This window comes from Python bivittatus, unplaced genomic scaffold, assembly GCF_059951505.1.
Source record: "Python bivittatus isolate LINGU-HERP-01145 unplaced genomic scaffold, Pbiv_v1 ctg000960_np1212, whole genome shotgun sequence".
Taxonomy (NCBI): Eukaryota; Metazoa; Chordata; class Lepidosauria; order Squamata; family Pythonidae; genus Python; species Python bivittatus.
The window spans coordinates 1,571,395-1,587,148 of record NW_028277124.1 but is presented as its reverse complement, the minus strand read 5'-3'; the positions used below and the strand labels follow the sequence as shown (position 1 = coordinate 1,587,148).

Genomic DNA, 15,754 nt, shown 5'->3' with positions numbered 1-15,754 from the left:
TCAAGTGAATTTTATAACTTACAAATAATATAAAAGAATGTTTCATTTAGCTTGTCAACATTTGCCCAAAAGGTGAATTGTATAATCTGTTTCAGTGATACAAATTAACATTTGTATGTAACATAAGGGGGCATTAATATTTGTTCCTTCACTTTATCATTTTTTATATTTTTGTCTATATATTTGGGGGCCTTTCTTTGAGGCCCTAAGATCTAGAAAACTGCTTTAATGTACAAATATTACAACACTGCCAAGTACTGAATTCTGCCCACTGTGATTAAATTTCAAAATACTTTTAAATCTGCTAAAGGAAAGTACACATCATTACTAGTAAATCTTTATCTGTCCAAAGTTGCTGGAAATTAGCAATTGTGCTTAACACTTTATTGCATTTATAATCAGTTTAATTTCTTAAATATGTACTTATTGTTCTAGTAGAATGTTAAGTTTCTGTAGCTCCATGTGTATATAATTCAGTATTTGGCCCACGGTTTGACAAATATTGCACAGTCCTAAGCCTGAGCACATTTCTATTTCCTTGTAGCCCTGGAAGTGGGTGTTTTAATGCACGCGCACATCTCCCGTTCAGGCAGCCTTTGCTGTTTGTCAAGCGAAGGAAAGACCTATATAAAGGTGCCTCCCTGTTTCCACATTGAGTTTTTCTTTTCATTGAAGAAAAATATTTTGCATACAAGTGACTTCTATTAACATGTCAGAGAATTAAACTGGAAGAGCCATGCATTGTAACTCCAGTACAGTAATCTTTTCTGAACTCTGTTGCGCTGTGGCCCTTTATTTAACCAGACAAAACTCAACATCCAAGTATCCATATGTTGGTGTACAATCTTTGAGTCTTTCGTTATATATCGAAATATAAATATCGCTAGATATTTTAAGCTTTCTTTTTAAAAGAAATATTAAAAAGTGTGCTACGGCTCTTTTTGCAAAATCTGTGTATATTATTTCTATTTACTGATTTTTTAAAAATCTACGATTTTCGCTCTCCTTTTTAAAATTAAACAGTATTTAAAAGTGCGGTTTAAACCTTGTTCTAAAGCAAAGACCCCATCTTTAACAAGTTCCTCCTCATATAATGAAAAGTTTCAAAGGTGTGGTGCGCAATCTTAACAGCGCCTGCTCGAGGGCGCGACGTGCTCAGAATGTTTGCGTCATCAACAGTCGCGCGACTTCACGTTACCGCGATAGCGCAGGAAGTTAAAGGGCTTCTAAATTCCAATGCGGGAAGGCGGGGAAACAGACTTTACCATAGAGATTCGACGGACTAGAAGGACACTTATAAGACCAACGGTGATTCTCAATTGTCATTCTTTCTCCGCGATTTCCGTCGTTGCTATGAGACAGCGAGACGCGCGCGCTGTCATGGAAACCCAGCAGTGGCGCTCAGACCTTTCGAGAGAGGCAGCCGAGAAAGGAGCGAAGCTTCTGCCTGTTTTCCTTTCCCTAGCTTCTTGCTGCAGAACAGCAGCAAGCTTATTAGAGGAGAGGAGCTGCTGGAGCCGGACGAAGGGGACGAGGTTACTGTTTCAAGCGTGGGGCGGGGTACTAGTGGGTAATACTACATTATTTGCGGTACGGTACATTTATTCTCCCCTTTCTCCAGAGAGCTTAGTATAGCTTTTATGGTTTCCCACTTCCAGCATCCTAATTTTATTTGAACAATAACCCTAGGAGATAGGTTGCAACTAGAGGGAAAAGGTGAATATGTATGGATGACTGACCAAGAAAGTTACTTCCTGGCTGAAAGCGTTTTTAAACTCTAGATTTCCTCACTCCAGTCCAAGCTTAGTATTTTTTCCTATTTACATCACGCCATCCGCTGAAAATGCGTTCACTGAGTACAAGTGTGAGAAGTAGAATTATACTTGCTACCCCTGCAGTGAGTTATCTGTACAACGTGTATCTCACTTTTTATGCATATGGGTTACACGGCAGATTGTAAAAATATGTTAAAAACAATCTAAGCAGTAATGCAATCAGGGCCAGACTTTGTGCTTTAAGCAAAGGCACAAAGTCTGGCCCTGACTGCATTACTGCTTAGACTGTTGTTAATATATATTCATCAAAACAAGCAGAAGGGAGTCTTAAGGCTACTCACGTTTTAAATAGGTGAGCTGTACCAAAAAGTAGGAGCCTAGTAGATCTTTATGAATATAATCTAAAATTATCTGGATGCATCACTGTTTAATAAATGTAAAACTGAATTGCTTAAGGGATTTACAAATATATACCTGTAAGCACAGGACCTACTTTACAAGCAGGAACCCTGCATAAAAGTTCCCCATTTTTATTTCTGTATTTGACCCCCATATCGTTTTATCTGGCTGTGGTGCTTCTTTCCCTCACACACAATGTCCCAGAAAGTGCATCTTCTATAAACCAGGTGCTGTCTAGACATGTTAGACAAATGATTCTCAAAGTGTGGTTTGGGGCCCCCTTGAGGTCCCTGAGACCCTTTCAGGGGTCCACAAAGTCAAATATTTTAAAATGTCTTAGTTTTAATTTCTAATACAGTAAATATCGGTAGATAAAACCCACATAAACCAAAGCTCTTTGGGGTCCTCAATCATTTTTAAGAATGTGAGACTAAAATGTTTGAGAAGCACTGTGTTAGACTATAAGTCTCATCCCATGGATTTTGGAGAAAATGTATTGTCTAGGCATGTAGGCTGAAGATGATATGGAAGGCTGCTATGAACACTGATGATAGTTTTAGTACTCTGAATACTGAAATGCATTCTGCTGAGTGTTATATTCTGTACTTTTGCATTAAAATAACAGCAGTATATAACACTCAGATTGTAGACTAGTAGATACTGGGATTGTATGTTAGAAGAGAAAAATGTTAAATTTCTACCTCCGGGTACCTCATCATCCCTGGGAATCCACATTATTAAGAATATGTCACTTACTAACTGCCCTGAGAATCATTTGATTAACTTGCAGAATATAAATCTAACTACTGATTTATCAGAATATAAATCTAAATACTAATATGATCTCATGAGATATGGATCTAAAACCTCACATCAGAAACTCATGTCATTCCAAGATTTCATTTATTTTCAGATGCATTTTATAGTGGTGTAGAAAAACACATGAGAGAGAGAGTTTGACTCACTTGGAGCAGAGATATAGCAGTCCACAATAGTTGCTGGTTGCTTCAGAAGAATAGTGAAATGGCAAGAAATGACAAGAGAAAGTGTAGCTTAGCTGGTGCAGATAGCTGCTGATGTCTGGCAATCACATCTTACTAATGAAAGATCCCAGGATAGTGAAACTCCATGGGGAATTTTGGAATATCTTTGGATCAGGTTGCACCTAGGCTGGGCTAAATATAAGAGGGTTTTAGGATTTAAGCAACTGTAAAGTGAGTGGTTATAGCCCTTAACAGGAATGAGATACTTCTAATGAAGTGAGGTGTAGCTTACAAAAGCTTATGCCTTTTAATAAAATTTGTTAGTCTGAAAAAGTGCTACCAGACTTCTGATTTTTAACTGGAACTAGACAGCCCTGTGACCCATTGGGTCATCCTTTCAGAGAAAGGTAGTGCAGTCTGATGTGACCAGAATGAACATAAAATTTTAGGCTGACCATATTTTTTTTACCTCAAAGCTGGACAGACCTGTGATCATCTAGGAAGAGTATATATCATAAACAGAAAAATAATTGTAGTGGGAAACAAACTACAATAATAAGTCAATTATTTTTACTTACCTAAACAGAATCACCATGGGTGGGCAAAAAAGCAGTGGGAGCAGGAGCAACTTCTGACTTCCTGCCGACTTCCCCACTGACTTTGCTTGTGGGAAGCTGGCACAGAGTGTCGGAAATCACGATCACATGACCGTGGGGATGCTGCAACAGCGACAACTTTGCAAATAAAACTCGTGTGAGCATCGTGGACATTTAAATTCCACAGGAGTAATGGGTCCCAGACTTTTTATGCATTCTTTAATTTAGTGGATTTTAGGTACCTTGATTCAAAATGTTTTGCGCTATAATGCACCGTTTGGGCTCACTTGAGGGTACAAACAGACACAGATAAACACAATGAAAGTTTTAGTAGTATATAGATAGGGCAATCAGTGCTAGGCATGGGAGGATAGAATAAAGGAACATGCAAAATAACATACAGAATTTGTGGCAGAGCAATAAGCATATGTTGGAGTCCATTCTCGGATTACGAAGTGATGTTCTAATCCACCAAAGCATTTATGATCAATTCATAGTGAGTTGTATTTATTTCTCCACTCCCACCCCATAATTCTGAGAGTTGGGAAGGAAGTTCTGGAAAATATTTGGAATTTGTCTAAATGACAAAAGAGTGAGGGAACATCCCTTGATGCAAGCAAAAGTCTACTTTCATAATTTGGATGTAGCCTAATATACAGTAGTTGTTAATTTTGAAATGGAAAAGGAATGGTATTGTTTTTGCTATGATTACTTGTTGGCTGCCAGATCTATCATCAGGTGGACAAAAAGACAAATCTAATAACTTTTTGTAAGTTATGTTTGTATGTAAACCATATTTCAGTTAAAAATAGGTACCCCCCTATGCTTGTTCTATATTTTCAAAGTGAGCTGTTATAATATGAAGAAAGATTTCCAGCTTGTTTAATTCATAACAAAAGGTGGTATATTCAATACATTTTGTTAACCATATAGTACCTTTGCAAAAATCACTTCTTAGCCTAATCTACGTTATGAGATGTTACTAAGTTCCAGGGTAGTCTTATATGTACTCTATTGAGCTCCTTGGAGAAAAGTGGGGTATATGTGATAAACCACTTATATTAACATACAGTATGCCTTTATAAATTTCAAATTATTATTTTAGATACATTAATTAATTAATATTGTTCTTTTTAATTTCTGTAGGATTCTAGTTTTGGACTTTGAATAACCATGCCTGTTCCAGATGTTATGTTCTGTGCACAGCAGATTCATGTTCCACCTGAACTGCCAGATATTATGAAACAATTTACCAAAGCAGCAATCAGGACCCAACCACGGGATGTTCTCCAGTGGTCTTATGGGTGAGTAGAAAACCAAAGCTAAGTATCTTAATTCAGAAGACTTCACATAAACATCTCTCTTCTTGAACAGAACACTGAATTGAAAATTCTGATATTATAGTGCATTTGGAAAGAAAGAAAGAAATGGCTGGATTCAGCTTCCCAAATGCATGATTATTACTTTTAAAAAGGAGAATTAATACCTATAAGCAGTTTTGTACACTTGGTGTATTTTAATATCACAGGTTTGGATCTAGAAAAATTATCTTCATATAGGAATCTATGTCTGTCTATACATTGCCTTTGTTGGCTAAAACAAGTTTAGTACGTAACAAAATATTTTAGTCTCATCTCATTGTTTGCCTTTGCATTTTAGCTCCCATTCCATTGACAAATTTTGGTTTGGATGAAGTAATGCAAACTAGCTGCATTTGTTACATTCACAACATTGGTAATAGATTGTTTTCTTCTGCCTCTTCAATGTTGATAGTTAGGGTGAACCAATCTTGTTGACAGGCTCATTTACAGTGGGGCAAAAAAGTATTTAGTCAGCCACCAATTGTGCAAGTTCTCCCACTTAAAAAGATGAGAGAGGCCTGTAATTTTCATCATAGGTATACCTCAACTATGAGAGACAAAATGGGGAAAAAAATCCAGAAAATCACATTGTCTGATTTTTAAAGAATTTATTTGCAAATCATGGTGGAAAATAAGTATTTGGTCACCTACAAACAAGCAAGATGTCTGGCTCTCACAGACCTGTAACTATTTCTTTAAGAGGCTCCTCTGTCCTCCACTCGTTACCTGTAGTAATGGCACCTGTTTGACCTTGCTATCAGTATAAAAGACACCTGTCCACAACCTCAAACAATCACACTCCAAACTCCACTATGGCCAAGACCAAAGAGCTGTCGAAGGACACCAGAAACAAAATTGTAGACCTGCACCAGGCTGGGAAGACTGAATCTGCAATAGGCAAGCAGCTTGGTGTGAAGAAATCAACTGTGGGAGCAATAATTAGAAAATGGAAGACATACAAGACCACTGATAATCTCCCTTGATCTGGGCAACGAAGGAGTGGCTTCCTAAGAAGCATTTCAAGGTCCTGGAGTGGCCTAGACAGTCTCCAGATCTCAACCCCATGGAAAACTTTTGGAGGGACTTGAAAGTCCGTGTTGCCCAGCGACAGCCCCAAAACATCACTGCTCTAGAGGAGATCTGCGTGGAGGAATGGGCCAAAATACCAGCAACAGTGTGTGAAAACCTTGTGAAGACTTACAGAAAACGTTTGACCTCTGTCATTGCCAACAAAGGATATATAACAAAGTATTAAGATGAACTTTTGATATTGACCAAATACTTATTTTCCACCATGATTTGCAAATAAATTCTTTAAAAATCAGACAATGTGATTTTCTGGATTTTTTCCCCCATTTTGTCTCTCATAGTTGAGGTATACGTATGATGAAAATTACAGGCCTCTCTCATCTTTTTAAGTGGGAGAACTTGCACAATTGGTGGCTGACTAAATACTTTTTTGCCCCACTGTATGTGGCAGTAATTACTTTGGATTAATTAATGTGTAAAATTTAAGTGGATGTAGTACTAACTATATATTTCACTTCTAACATTCTTATCATTAATGTAAATTGCAATTAAAAATTGTAAAAATAATTTAAAATATAAAATTTTTAAATATTTTTATTTTTTTATATTGATTTTTTTAACACTGCATCAGTGGAAAAGGTGTAGTATACTCAGTGTTAGACACAGTTAGTAGAAGAGGGTTTGAGAGGAAGGGAGCTGTTACTTACCACCCTAACCCATGAGATTTCAGATCAGATATGAGATTATAGTTGGTCCTCTTGTTTTGCTAATAAACTCAGATGATACATGGAGGTTGGCAGGATTATAGTCAAAAGGGATTATTGAGATTCAAGAGAGAAGCATTAGCATGCTTATGGAAACTTCAAAATTAACAGAAATTCAAATAATGATTTTTAAAACAGTGGTGATACTCATTACTGACTACTTGGAAGCACTTTAAAACAAGTTTCATTCTCATCAGAACTCACCTGGCGTAGAATATCCCCATATGCTGGGTTTTATATATTGTATATTCAACCTTTGACCAAGATTTGAATTCACAGGCCTTGCATTATTATTTAGATCTATCTTTGACCTGTCAGCAGCTTATAAGAAGGGCAGTCTATAAATGCTATGAATGATACACATTCCTTTTTTGTTTGTTTGCAGTCTCAGACTAGAAAGCTAAGGTGTTAACTTGACAGGGCCTCATGCCCTGTTAAGTTAACTTTGTATTACAGTACTGTATAGTAGTTATATTTACTACTGACCACTAGGAGGCACTATACAACCAGTTTTCTTCTTGTTGGAACTCATCAGGCATAAGTAGCCCCCCATATGTTGGGTATTATATAATTTATGTTCAATCCTTTACCAGGATTTGAAATCACAGGCTTTGCACAGTTTTTCAAAAAAACAAAAACCCTAACAGGAAAAACATTAATATAAATCTGTCTGTGGAAGACTTTGCAGGCTCAGCACCAACCAAATATGGCTACTGTATCAGTTGCAAAATGAGAAAGGAAAACAGGTAAGGATGGAGTGAATTATCCTCAAGGAGGGAATGGCTGCTGACAAGCTGAAACCCTGAATAGGAGCACTATTTCTGCAGGTCCCTCTTACTAATTCTATGTATGTGTGGTCAACATGAGTTTCTAAGCTTTTATAAAATAATTGTTAAACTACCATGGATATGAATAATACTCATAGGGCAAACCCATACACAAATGAGCCCTAATCAAACAGTAGTCATGAAAAACAGTAATATACCAACTATTGATCCTGAATGAAGACATGAAACTAAACTTCTGGATAATTCACTGTGGTTCAACTTAATAATTGAGCTGCAGAATAGTACAGATGTGTATCTGTACTCACGGTAATTATGTTACCATGTTCATGAATCACCACATGGACTCCCAATATTATTAGTCTGTTCAGATAGCTGTTTAGGTGCCCACCTAGCCTCCTACCCCACTTGACTTCTAAAATATTTTTAGATCTTTAAAATTATTTTTAAGGAGTCTGATATACTGCATGTTTAAAAATGCATTTGAGCCCACAGAGGCCAATTAGGCATTCTTAGAAGAAAGAAATGGTGGGTAGCTGCGGCATTATATTTTATTTGGAAATATATCCACTTAAACAGAAGGCTGTTTGAGTGAGGAAGAGTTGATCAACCCCTCTGTCACACCCCAGCTCTCAGTCACAGAATATTGGCTTTTCTCACTGAAAGGAGCAAATGCAAATACACTTTTTTTTCCCACTTACAGCTTGGGTGTGAGCTGTAGTATTGATTTTGAAAACTTTATATATTAGCATCATCTGGTTTTAACTTGAACTGTTTTTTGATATTTGCTATTGCGCTATGATAGGTATTTCTATGCTTTGTCAAGAGGAGAGCCTCTTCCTGTGAAAGACCGTGTTGAAATGCCAGTAGCCACACAGAAAAATGACACTGGTTTGACTCCTGGCCTTCTTAAAATTTTGCATAAACAGGTAAAAAAAAATTTTAACAGTTGAAATCTAGAATAATACTATTGATTTTTAAATGACTTATGCTGCCTAAAATGATTTTTCTTTTAACTACTTAATTTCCAATTTTGTTCTCTTGCATTTTCTTTATGATATATATCTTTTTACAGCTGTCTGAAAAGAAAATTGTGGATTTACAAGATCTCCAGAAAAAGTGGAAGAATTTGTGCTTACCAATGGAACAACTGTGCAATCTTCTTCGATTAGACAACTTCGTAGATGGAGTAGAATGGATGAAGTTTTTTGCCCTTGGCTGTAGTGCTCTTGGCGGAGTACGTAAGAAGTCAAGCCTTTCTTATATAGAATTGTTGTTCTATTGAAATGAATAGTAGAGATGTTTAAAAATAAATTTTTAATTTTATTTTTATTTTGGTTAAATGCATAAGGATAACAATGAGAAAACTTTTAAAAACAGTTTGGGGTTCAAAAGATAGGACCCATGATGTATACAATATTAATAGGCTATAATTAGGCTTGTTTGCATCATTTAAAACACAGAAAATTATAAGTGCATTATGTACACATATGAGTGCTTGCAAATATATATATGGATAGAATTTCGAAAAAAAGTTTGAAATTGATTTAACTCTTTGTTTTGACAAATTTACTTTTTCAAAACTTGGGCAATGCAGTTATAGATTCAGAATTATTTCATCATTTAAATTTTCATCCTTCAGAGTGTCAGTTACCAAAGTTTATTTTATTATTTAAGCTGCAATATATTATAATTCAAATTCTCTGAATTTCACAATTGAGAGGAATTTAATGGAAACCCACTTTGAAGTGCTAACTAATATAGTGCTACCACTGAATGATTCCTGTTCAGTAGCATTTGGCAGTATTTTCTACTGAATATTTTACTGATTTTCATTTTGACTGATAATGAGGTTTGAAAATTTATTTGTATGAATAAATTTGTATGTCTTTGCCACCCCAATCATATAATTACTGGCGGCTTATAACAATTAAAACATAAAGCCATAAAACATGTTTGCAACAAATGAATAAAATTAATAAATACACCCAGCCAATAAAATAAAATAAAATAATAGCCACCCCCAAGAGATCAAGATCCAAAAGCCTGATGGAAGAGAATCATTCTAAATTCCCTCCTAAATGTCAGCATGTTTTCTATTGGTGAATTATGGAGTACTGACCTCATGAAGAGGTAAGGAAAAGTACATAAACCCCATATGAAGTGTTATGTATGCCAACACATTTTTTCTGCTGTAACCATGATGAGAAATTACTATCAGTTCTGGCTTCCTTACTAGCCATATGTGCAGTCATCATGCATTACAACCTCCAGATGATTTGCATACTTTTCAGTGAGAAATGCATGATGTTTGAAGTGGCCTTCCTGGATATGATATATAATCTTTCTCAATTCATTTTTTTAAGGATGTAACTGGAATGGAAACTGAAATAAAAGCAGGTTTCATTCTGTGTGTATTTATAATTAAAGAACTGTGCTACCTTTCCACATTTGCTGTCCTGGTGGTTTTTTACTGACCATTTCTTTTGCTGTACATTTCTGTGGAGAGAGGCTATGAATCTAATTAAATACATGTATTAGAATAACTACTAGTGAATCTCAGCAGCTGCCTTGTGTTCTAATATATACTTATTTTGCTTATTGTTTTGGCTTTTCTTAGTCCCTGCTCAGTTCAATGAAGCATGCCTGTGAAATTCTGACAAATGATCCAGAAGGTGGAGCAGCCCGTATTCCGTATGACACTTTTGAATTTCTCTATTCCTACTTGGCTAGCTTAGATGATGAAATAACAGAGGAAGTAACCAACTCTTTTCTCAAGGCTCTTAAAGATCAAGTGTAAGTATTAATAGGTATATGAAACTTGTGCTCCCTACCCCACTAAATGGGATAGCAGCTCTTCACCTCCTCTTGCCTCACCCCAAAAGCCCCAGAACCTTTAGATCATCAGAGACCTCAAGGAAGTCTGTGAGATACCAGATTGGGTTGAGTGCTTCACTTACCCTCCTTTCCTGCATCTCCAAAGGGCCCTATAATCCTCAGTTGTGAGAAGTATAGCAGAGAAAGGAGAATCCTACTCTATAAGCTATGCAATTTTTTAAATACAGTTTTCACTTTCCCTTTACAGCACAAATTAGAATGCATCTATATCTATGTTATTACCTTTACCCAGGATTTACAAACCAATTTCATACTATAATTTTTAAACTTTGTGTTTATATACAGATGTAAAACTACGGTATTCCATGGTTGAAGCTGAAAAGTAAAACTAGGGAGATTAATGTGCTTAATGTGACAACCAAAAGAAGAAAATTATTAGCTTGCTGTAGGTCAGGCCTGCACAACTCATCGAGGGGAAAGGGCCACACTGATAAATTAAAAATCCTTGTGAGCCGTGAAAAAATACCTGGAGTGCCATTCAGCTGTTCCACGGCTGGTGGAGCGGTGGAACTGCTGGAGCTGACAACAAGGCTTGGGGGTGCTCAGCAGCATGTATTTTGAGGTGGTGGCAATGGCTGTAAATTTAGTTTTTTTAGAAAACATTGGCGGGCCGCACAAGGTTACTTGGACTGCATGTTGTGCTGGCCTGCTCTAGGTCTTTAACTATAATGCAAAATGAAATAGTTTTCCAAGTCCTAATTTCTATGTAATATTTATTCTACATGTGTTGATTAGAGGAAGGGCTAGTATAGCCATGCTTTTATCCACCTTACATGTACTTTTGTAAATTCTGGATGATACAGTTGTCAGTATAGCTCAGTTTTTAATGTACCTTATTTAAGAACAGATATGATTATATTGCTAGTTCCAGCTTTTGTCTTTGCTTTCCTGCCTCATTTGGGCACCTGGATGTTATAGATGATGGAAATTGAGTTAAGCTACAGATTTGGGGGTTTATCGTGTGATAGAAATTACATTGGTTTTTTTTTACAATATTAAATTTCCTCTTACGTATAAATTGCGTACCTGTGGGAAGAGAGGGATTTAATACAGAATATTGAAAAATAATTATTTTCTCATTCAGGGCACGTAAAGAATATATGATTGGGACTGCAGATTTCACCACTGTAAAAGTGAAGCCTTAAAACAAGAACATTTGAGGGTAATAAATTTTTAGTACATAGCAAAATGTTATGACAAATAGCCTAATAAAATTAAAGTTTTCATTAATATAATCTCCAACATGCTTTTATGTTTGTTTTATGTATATATAATTTTTATTAAGAACTTTAAACAGAAGATAAAAACTAACAAGGACTAATACAAAGTAAAAAGAAAAGAGAAAGAAGAACAAAGAAAAAGTCAAAAGTGCAAAAGGAAAAAATAGAAATAGAAAGATGTTGCTTCTGATTTCCTTTATAGCAAGTATAATTACAAATAAAAAATTACCTCTTACTGGATGGTTTCTAAAACAAACTTTTTTCTATCATCTATTTTTTTTTCTAATCATCAAACCCACAAATCACTCGTTCGTTTTTTTCTGTTTCCCGCAAATAGTCTATAAGTACCTTGTACATTCTAGACAATTTCTCTGGTGACATATACCAACGATACATCCTTTCATAGAAATTATCTTTAAGGTTATGACATAATGTAAATTTCAGCCTTTCATCCACATATTTTCCCATTGTTCCATTTGTTTATTGTAACCAAAAACGTTGGCCCATTTTATCATACATTCTTTCACTTATTCTTCTTCTGTTTCATATTGCAATAAGAGTTAATACATTTCAGCAATTACATGTTCATTTGTACATAATTCTATTTCAAATTCAGTCTTACAATGTTCAAAACAATACATTATTTTATCTTCTTTAAACCTTTCTAAGAATTGTATATAAGAGAACCATTGACAAGTGTATCCCTCTGCTACTAAATCTTCTCTTGACTTTTACATTCCCCTTGAAAAAATTCTAAAATCTCATGGTAAGTTAACCATTTATGTTTATCATTTCTTGTCTATAAAATGCTTCTTGTGCTAAGAGCCAGAGAGGCATTTTTGGACACAACCTAGATTTGTATCTATTCTACATTCTCAATATGGCACATCTAACATAATGATTTTTAAAATCTATATTAACCTTAGCTTTATCATGCCACAAATATCCATGCTTTTATGTTTGTGAACTATCAATAAAATGCATATCACCTAACATTTAATTGCTTGAAGTCAGATCATGGTACTTTATGTATATTGACAGCTCCTTCAACAAGCAACATTTAGAGTAGAAAAACTCATCAGTAAGAGGTCAATTAAATGGAGACATTTATTTTCAGTGTTTGGGTCAACCTGGCTATGCATCAGGTTCAGCTCCAAAGAACTCCACGAGACAGTACAGGTATAGTTTGATAGCGTTCACCTACAAGACAGAATCTTGCCAGACTGAATCTAAACTTCCCAAGCCAGCAAGCAAAAACTGCGAATTCCTTAGGGCGGTGCCAGTTTCATCCTCTTCACCTTCCCACGCTCTTTCTGGGGGCTAAGGAAATGCTTATCTCCCCAAGCACGGCCTTCACCAAACCATTCCATCACACTATGCCATCCATTCAGTGAGAGAGAGAGCATAGTAAGTGATGCAGTGTCAAGCTTGCTGGAAGAAATATTTTTGTGGTAATGGGAGAGGATATTAGTGTGTCTAAAATACTAAATAATGACTTGCCACAAGGCTCAGTTCTTGCACTCCCTTTTTTTAACCTATACATAGCTGACATACCTTATACAAAGTCCAGGAAGTTTGGCTATGTGGATGACTGGGCTATAGCCACCCAACATAAATCTTTTGATACAACTGAAGATGTTCTTACTACTGATTTAGAAATACTGGATAAATATTTTCATAAGTGGAGGTTACAGCCTAATCCAACTAGACAGAAGTAACATCCTTCCATCTCTGCAATAGATCAGCAGGCAGAGCGCTTAATGTAAGATTTAAGGGAAATCGACTTAATCATAACATGTATCCTAAGTATCTCGGGGTTACTATAGACAGGAAGCTTTCTTATAAAGAACATCTGATGAAGACTGCTGCCAAACTGAGAAGAAGAAATAACATCTTACACAAATTATGCAGCACTAGTTGGGGTTCAGCAACAGATACGTTGTGAGTGTCTGCACTCAGTTTGATGTACTCAGCAGCAGAGTATTGTGCCCCAGTGTGGCTTAACAGTACATACACAAGCAGGATTGATGCACAACTGCATGAGTCAATGTGTATCATCAGTGGGACAATATGATCTACTCCCACATACTGGCTGCCTGTTCTGAGTCATATACCACCCCCGGATGTAAGACGGAAAAATGCCCTCCTTCAAGAATACCGGAAGACTATTGATAGTCCCCAGCTACCAATATTGAGTGACATAATCTGCCTGGAGCGAAATAGGCTAAGATCTAGACACCCAGCCATTTCAACTGCTAAATCACTTGTGGAAGATGACTTTAATATCCACAACATGTGGAAACAGTACAGGCTAGAAAATTGCCCCCCCCCCAGTGTTGAAGCTTGTTCACCATCTCAGAGAAACAACCTGGATTCGACCAGCCCCGTGCAATATGGAAAACGTTGAACAGAATTCACACGGGCCATGGTAGATGTGCAGATGCCCTTTATAAATGGGGCAAAATAAGATTGCCGAATTGTGATTGTGGAGCTGAAAAATGAACTATCCAACATATAGTGACAGAGTGCCAAAACAGAGTGTCAGAACAACTGTTGTTGTTTTCCATTGTATTGCATTCGTTGGGAGTTGGATTGATTTGTTTCTGCCACTGGTAACTAAGGAGGGGGTGGTGGCTGTTAATGGTTGTAAGGGGAGTTGGGAAGCAGCTTAACCATATATGGGCAATTTAGACTGGCTTGATTGCCAGCCAGGCAGCTGGGGCCCAAAGAACCAGGAAGAAGCTCGGGGAGGAGGGGGAGGAAGGAGAGAGGTCAATAACAGGTGAAGAGGAATCACGATGCCAGGCAATAAGGGGAGGGGGGATAAATAGAGGGAGGTTTACCCAAGGCGTTAGTTTTAGCAATGTTCTGTTTACAAGCTACATGTACCCCTTAATAAAGAAGTATTTTTCTGAACCAAGTCTGGTTGCATGAGAATGCTTCAGAACTGAGAGTTGGACATCGTGGACTTGACATTTTGCTAAAACTCCCTGATATTGGATTTCACCCAAGAGGAAACTCTACGAGGAATTTCCAGCAACTTAGCATGACCTCTGAGGAACTGCAGAAAAGTTCAAGGGAGGCACCAGTAGAAGAGGAGGAACGGCAAATCCCCCTCACTGAAGCTCTAGCGGGCGCCAGACCGAAGACCCCCATGAGGCGACTCCACCGCTGGGACCCACTGAGAGACCTGAGCTTCTGGGAAACCGCTGGAGGGTTCACCCCAGAGGTGCCAGCCCGCCCTAGATGGTTGAAGGCCATGGGGACCACGGCCAAAGTAGCAACGCCACGGGATGAGAGACAAGGGGTGAGGGAGCTGGAAGGCGAAGTGCGCGCACTGAGGAAGGAGTTGGAAAGCTGAGCGTTCTGGCACAACCTTCCGTGCAACCTACCAACCCCCTACAGGGGCCGGCGCCGCTTGACCAGCCCTCCCCAATGGCTCCGCTGGAACCACCGACCCTTCCCCCTCATCAGGCCCCGGTCCAAACCCCCGCAGGACGCGGCTGGGGAGCGGGCCAGCAGCAAGCCGCCCCACGACCGCAGCAGGAGGAAGGGGACCTATTGCGAAGATGGGGGCTAGTAGAGAAGTACGACAGAGACCCGGCCCAACTGCCCGCCTTCCTGAACCAGGTGAGAATCTGCATGTGCACGTGCGGGCACCTGTTTGCCAGTGATGCCTGGAGGGTGCTGTATGTATCCCGCTTCCTGGTAGGCGTGGCAGCTGAGTGGGTGAAAGACTTGAACGAAGCAGAGGCCCCAGAACTGGGGGACTTTGGCCGCTTCATCACCGCCCTGCGGGACCGATTCGAGGACCAATGTGCCCGGCTCGCACGTCGCGGAGGCGATCAGGGAGCTGAAACAAGGAGCGCGCCCCGTGTCAGACTATGCGCTGGAGTTCAAGCGCTTGGTGGCGAAGCTCCCCGACTGGCCAGAAGCATTCCTCG

General features: G+C 38.1%; 1 protein-coding gene across 3 annotated transcripts; it reads left to right on the top strand.

Annotated features, from left to right (window-relative positions):
• Positions 1 to 44: 44 nt before the first annotated feature.
• On the top strand, positions 45 to 12,474 carry ROPN1L (rhophilin associated tail protein 1 like). Of its 3 annotated transcripts, none has more exons than XM_025174556.2 (6): positions 45 to 1,308; positions 4,900 to 5,057; positions 8,498 to 8,621; positions 8,768 to 8,929; positions 10,313 to 10,488; positions 11,675 to 12,474. In XM_025174556.2, the coding sequence occupies exons 2-6, from the start codon at positions 4,927 to 4,929 to the stop codon at positions 11,733 to 11,735; spliced, it is 654 nt and encodes a 217-aa protein (XP_025030324.1). In that variant the 5' UTR covers positions 45 to 1,308; positions 4,900 to 4,926; the 3' UTR covers positions 11,736 to 12,474. The 3 variants fall into 3 exon arrangements, with proteins under 3 accessions (XP_025030324.1, XP_025030325.1, XP_087987662.1); XM_025174557.2 differs by having other exon boundaries at positions 45 to 1,535; XM_088131536.1 differs by having other exon boundaries at positions 45 to 1,590.
• The last annotated feature ends 3,280 nt before the right edge of the window (positions 12,475 to 15,754 follow it).